Below are 6,554 nucleotides of genomic sequence, written 5' to 3'. Positions count from 1 at the left end.
AGGTCGACCTCCCAAAGATGGCGCCCGTAATGTCAGAACGGGGTCTACCTTATATCTCTGAGCAGCACTGGCAGGCAGCCTGCCATTATCACACGTTTCTGCTTAAAGTTGCACTGAAAGGCTAAATTAAACAATCAACCGGATGATTTATACTTTATTCAGACCAATAGAAAAAAAAAAAAAATTACTGTTATCTCCAACATTAAATTCAAGTCAACAGTGAACATCAGCAACATAGCATTTGATCATTTTACTCAGGTTAGATTTGCAAAAATGATTTTAATTACTCTGGATATTAAATGTCCAGCTTCATGTGCACAACACTGAACTATAACCCTCGCCTAGAAAAGCTCTCCTGCATAAAAACAGAAGACTTGCTTCTATAAGTAGGGGATCAAATTATTATAATCGCTGAAGAAGCTTTTCTTTGCTCATCATAAAACAGAAATGCTCCAATAAGTTTCTGAAAAGCTTAGACCATCTGATATCAACAACTTCAGCAGCTTCCAATTTCTGTTGAAGACAAATTTTTTAAGTTGTTTTTAAAATACTATTTTTTCATGTTATAATGGATGATTAATTATTCATATACAGACATAAAAAAAAAGATTAAACGCCTTTTTTCTTTTTTTTGTACGTTTTATTTTTCCAGGTAATATAACAACAAGGGTGATCTAAAAATATTTTTCCTCGACTAAAAAAGTTTTTTTGTAATATTTTATAACAAAGACAAACTTATTTGGACCTAAAACCGTTTCCTACATTAGCGATTAGTGTGCTTAGCATTACCAACTCTAAACAAACCGTCAGTTTTCCCTCAAACTCAAAGACGCTAAAAAGGCTGCTGACGTTTCCACATCCGGCATCCTCAACAGGGTTAAACAGACTTTGCCCTTTTCCCTTCCTGTTATTGGTTTAAAACGCCTCAGTGTCAACAAGCTGTTGCCATGGTGAATAACGGTTGACCAAATCTACAAGTTTTTAATTGAAGCTGCAAAATAAGCCGCAGCTAAGGTCTAGTTCTGTTAAAGCAACATGAACATCTAACAGAAATCCTCGTTTCTTTTTAAGCTTTTGTGCTTCAAACACGTCGCTGATAATTAAAATGTATGTTTAAGACTTCTGTTGGCAAAAGAGTGTTTGTTACAAAATAATCTATATTTTCTTAAGTTATAAATAAGTTTGATCTTTTCCCTCCAACATTTCCAAGTACCACATTTCATGCAAATAAAGTTAGAATGGTGTAAATATCACTGCTAAAACTGAGCAAAAGGTTAAGCCTGTCATCAGTTATAAAAATGAAACCTCCAATCACCAAATTTATAAATACGTCAAAATTTAACTGAACTAAAATACCAAAAGAATCAAGAGCCCTTATTCCAATATATATATATATATATACACTAAATATAATTTCTCACACACCATTAAAACTTGACTTCTAATTGTTAAGGTCAGTGCTTAGAAAAGTTTAGCAGCTTTAAAATTAAACCCATCCATGGGAGGAGCAGTTTGTTATGCCTCTAGAAACGGACCAATGAGAAAAGCTTAGGTATAAAAAGGAGGCATGTAAAATGAAGCGACGGTCCCTGCTGAGTTTGCTCTGTTCGTTAGTGGAGGAAGCGGCTGAGGTCCTCCTGAATCTCCGCCTCGTCCCACGGCCCCTGGATGTTGTCCTTGTGCCTCTGCAGGCTGACCAACAGCAGGGGACAGATTAACGTAACGCTCACCAACGCCAGGGATAAGAGCATGGCTCCTCCAGGGGACTGAGATCCCAGACCTCCTACCCCGCCCACACACACCCCGACACACGCCCCCGTAAAGTGGCCAGGCGCGTTCTCCCTCAACCTCTGGAGCAGACAGGGCCACAGGGCGAACACCAGCAGCGCACAGGTGAGCATGGCAAAGGTGTGCAGAGCGCCAGGTAACCTGGAGGCCAAGCACACGGAGGCAAACAAGGCCGCGTTTAAAGACAGGCTGCCGGGGGGGGAGGGGTGGGCGTAAGGAAACGACAGCAGGTGGGCCAGCAGCATCAGAGCGGACATGGCGTACACCGTGTCCGTGCTTACAGACTCTGTTAACGTTTTAAGGACAGGGGAGAAGCCGAAGGTGAAGGAAAGGAAGAGGACGGCGCTCTGGGAATCCGCTAAATGTGTGCGGCTCTCGCTGCAGGATTCAGTCTGAGCTGTCAGCACTTGGTAGAGTCCGTAGCCCGGTAGGGCACACGAGAGGCTGGTCCAAAGCAACGTCTCAGGGGAGAGGAGACCCTATGAGGAGAAAGATATTCACTAATCAGAACAGAAACAGCAGGTATGAAGAGAAAAGCTTCTCTATGGTTCTACCTGCTCCATGTAGAGCCACAGAGTGATGAAAATGGCCACACAGGACAGCTGCTGTCCCACAAAGCCTGCTTCTTTCACTACAGCCCAGTAGCGGTACTGCCGGATGCCCTCGTTCCTCCGTAATTCCTCCAGGAACCTCTGGTCCACGTAGTTGTCGGGGAACGGCTGCCGTTCCCACAGCACCTTCCTCCAGGGCACGGACTGACTCGGTACCCCATCTGGCCCCATCGCCTCTCTACGGAGCAAAACAGCGGTTAGTTTGTGTTTTTGCAAAGCACATAACAGAACATCTCGCTACACTGTCCATTAAAACAATACCTGATATTAGGAGTATTGTCTTAATTTATTTAGGAAATTAGTGGGAAAACGGTGCCGTGAAAAATATCACACTGCCGGCATGGAACAGTTAGAGCATAACGAAACTTTATGAATATTTTAAAGGAATAGTACACCCAAAACATGATTAGCCTTCATTTTCTACTCACCCCCATGCTGAACAACACTCTGGAGTACTTTTTTGATATCTCAAATGCATCTGGAGATCTGGGAGGCTTCTTGCTGTCTGCTGACATTCAAATAATGGAGGTCTATGGCGCCCGAGGCAGAAAGGTCCATAAAAGTCCACAAAAAACGTGTCAATATTCCTCCATACTGCTCGTCCAATGTATTCCAAGTGTCCTGAGTGGGTAGCGTCCATAATTTACTCGAAAAGAAGTCATTTAGAATGTTTTTAGAGCATAAACAGTAGTGTATAGGATTTCCTGAAAGCGCGCGCCTGCGCGTTCGCGACGCTACGGAAGCCGGCAGACCAAACCAGATGAAAGTGCGCATTCAGCGTCTGCTCTGCCGATAATGCAAGCGTAGAAGAAGAAATGTGCTGTTTACCTGTGCAAAGAAAGAAACAACGAAAGAAAAATGTCTGAGGACTTCAGTGTTGAGGAAGAGCATGAGTTCTTTGCCGAGCTGAATGCGCACTTTCATCTGGTTTGGTCTGCCGCGGTTTCCGTAGCGTCGTGAACTCGCAGGCGCGCGCTTTCAGGAAATCCTATACACTACTGTTTATGCTCTAAAAACATTCTAAATGACTTCGTTTCGAGTAAATTCTGGACGCTACCCACTCAGGACACTTGGAATACATTGGACGAGCAGTATGGAGGAATATTGACACGTTTTTTGTGGACTTTTATGGACCTTTCTGCCTCGGGCGCCATAGACCTCCATTATTTGAATGTCAGCAGACAGCAAGAAGCCTCCCAGATCTCCAGATGAATTTGAGATATCAAAAAAGTACTCCAGAGTGTTGTTCAGCATGGGGGTGAGTAGAAAATGAAGGCTAATCATGTTTTGGGTGTACTATTCCTTTAAGGATCTCCTCAACCCGGATGACACGCCTTCCCTGGTGAAAGCAGAACTGCGTCGTCCTCCAAGTCAGAGGCCATGGCCTGTTTGGCTGTGACTCCATCCTGGAGAGAAATATCAGCTGTGCTGCTGCCATCAACACCTTTGTTTCTAGATGTTGGAGCTTGGCCTGTTTTTCAGTGTAGTCCTGTTTCTCTGACTGTGACTAACTGGATGTGCTCTCTTCATCCTCTGACATGGGAGCTGGCTCGGAGCTCGTCTGCCTGGCTGTGTGTTTCCTGGACGGGGCCGCCTGTGGAGCTGGTTGACAGTTGCCTTTTGTATCTATGCTTCTTTTTCTATGTCTGCTTCTGTCTCCTTGAACCCCAGTTTGCCTCAGCAGATGGCCGCTCACACTGAGCCTGGTTCTGCTGGAGGTTTCTTCCTGTTCAAAGGGAGTTTTTCCTCTCCACTGTCGCTACAAGCATGCTTAGTGTGAGGGATTGCTGAAGAGTCAATGAGTCGATGCAATCAGCTGGTTTATCCTAGATAGAAAACTTTGATTCAATCTGACTGGATGATCTGGTGAACTGGAAAGTGACCTGATATGATGTGTTGTGAATTCCCGCTATAGAAATAAACTGAATAGAATTATTTAGCTTAACACTATCCCTACTGAATGTTATTTAGAAACCAGTCTCTAGGGAAGGGCTCATGAATGTAGCCCTACTTTTTAAATGGTTAATGTAATAACATGAGACTGATACTTAAGTGTACACTTAATACTTTCAAACCACTAGATGTTCTACTAAAATGAATAATTTCAAAGAAAAGAAATTCAATCAAACTGCTGCATTGAAGTTAGTTTTAAGCTGTAATCATCGTGTGAAATTAATGAACATCAAATCAAACAGACGATAGAAACAAATAAGGAAATCTGACTTAACCCGTCCTGCTTTATAAATTGAAAGCTGTATTTATTACTAAGAGTTTGTTAAGTTCAGTTTAGGCAACTGAACGTGAAGTTTAACATCGTTTCATGAACTAGCTAGCAGTAGCTTTACCGGCGTTAGCCATATTCAGCCCAAAAATAAATATAGTTTTATAGCTCTGGGTATAATTTCAGATTATAGCATCGCGTATAACTGCTGTGACAATTAAAAGAAACAAATAAGTCATAAAATCAGGATGTATATCTGGTGTTTTGGTTGATTTTCACATGAAATGCTACAGTGTTTTGACGGATGTTCAGATGTTATGGCACTTCCGGTTTGCCGTAATTCCAATATAATGACTTATTCTACTAAGCACGAATTCAGAATAAAAAAGGATATAAACTGATTAGAATAAATTCCAGCAAATATTTTACAGGTTCTTAACTTACCTAGGCGGAGATTTTTGTCGCTAAGGGCGAAGTTGTTTTACGCTCATCCTCTCATTGTCCCGGAAGTAAAGATGTCAGCTGGAGTCACAGCGCCCCCTGCTGTTGGTTGTTTTTAAAACCGTGACGCTCTGCGTCGTCTTCTTCTGCTTAATTTTCTTCTTCTTTAGGTTTAAACGGCAGCTTCCATTGCTTTCATTATTATTGCTCTACTGCCATCTATTGGATCATAATATCTATTCCTCAAATTCTCATATTGATCCCAGTATTTTTTAAACTAAAAATCTTCTTCTTCTTATATATTAATTAACTTTTCAACCACATTCTCAGATTTCAATTCCCCGTTAAAACCTAATTTTATTTTTAATAATGTTCTTTGATTTACATAACTTCTACAACTAATAAAAACTCTATGGCTGAGTCATAATCATATAAAGAAAAAGACTAATTCAACTGAATTGATATGGATATTACTTTAATGTTTTATACACTGTATACATATTTATAAAATGTGGAAATCTAGAACTAACATGCTAGATAATTACTTTTGTGTTTCTTATTGATTATTTTTTCATATAAAACTGTTTATTGATTTGGCACTGGAGAAATTAACCTCTGCATTTAACCCATCCCTTTGGGGAGCAGTGGGCTGCCATTGTGCAGCACCCTGGGAGCAGTGTGGGGTTAAGGGTCTTGCTCAGGGACCCAGAGTTGCAGTCTGTGGGAGTGTGGGGCTCAAATTCAGAACCTCAGGATTCCAAATTCTAGGCCCTAACCACTGGGCCCCATTAGGCCGCCGCTCCCCAAGATGAGAACCTCTCTGTAGGTCAACCAGTGAATCAGCAAAGTCTACTTGATGAGGAATTTTTAAAATGTCACGAAGAGAAGCTTTGTCAAGGAAATATGAAAAAATAATACACAGTGATAAAATTGCAAGTATAAAATATTATTTATAATACTGAATAAATTAGCTGCATAATTCACAAACAATATTTCTTTTATTTTTTATTATTTATTTTACTATATTTTTAATCCTTCGTGATATTATCCTTTTCTCTAAAAGGTGTCAGTGGTGAACATATGTGGCCCCTTTTCTACTGAAATAAGACAGAATCAACAGGTCAGCATTTCCCCTAAAGGGTTTTCTATTTCTTTTTCTTTTTTTTTTTAGCTATCAATTCTTAGTTAAACAAGTTATTGGGCTAAATTAAAATATTCCTGCTTCATTATGTATTTTTTTAAACCTTCTCAAAACAAAGACTCTACCCGCCTCTGCCAGTGAGAAACCTTCAGACAGAAAGGAAACCTGCTGGGGTCAATGTTGCATCGCAGAACCTGCAAAAATCCGTGTCAATGGTATGTTCCTTCAAAATAGCAACACACTAACTGGAAACCCCTGAAAGTCCTTGATATTTATCCATCAAGGAAGGATTTTTTTTTACCATGTTTTAAAGGTTTTGGGACTTCATTAAACCACAACAAAAGTTACTATC

At 40.8% G+C, this 6,554-nt stretch overlaps 1 protein-coding gene across 1 annotated transcript; it reads right to left on the bottom strand.

The window, feature by feature from the left end:
• Positions 1 to 1,193: 1,193 nt before the first annotated feature.
• Positions 1,194 to 5,199, bottom strand: pigc (phosphatidylinositol glycan anchor biosynthesis class C). The gene is made up of 3 exons (XM_015397978.1): positions 5,065 to 5,199; positions 2,343 to 2,577; positions 1,194 to 2,267 (listed from the first exon to the last, which is right to left on the bottom strand). Exons 2-3 carry the CDS (start codon positions 2,568 to 2,570, stop codon positions 1,611 to 1,613), a joined length of 885 nt encoding a protein of 294 aa, XP_015253464.1. The 5' UTR covers positions 2,571 to 2,577; positions 5,065 to 5,199; the 3' UTR covers positions 1,194 to 1,610.
• Positions 5,200 to 6,554: the final 1,355 nt, after the last annotated feature.

Source organism: Cyprinodon variegatus, unplaced genomic scaffold (assembly GCF_000732505.1).
Source record: "Cyprinodon variegatus isolate N-32 unplaced genomic scaffold, C_variegatus-1.0 Scaffold902, whole genome shotgun sequence".
In the NCBI taxonomy this organism is placed as follows: domain Eukaryota; kingdom Metazoa; phylum Chordata; class Actinopteri; order Cyprinodontiformes; family Cyprinodontidae; genus Cyprinodon; species Cyprinodon variegatus.
This window is presented reverse-complemented; position numbering and strand designations above follow the sequence as displayed.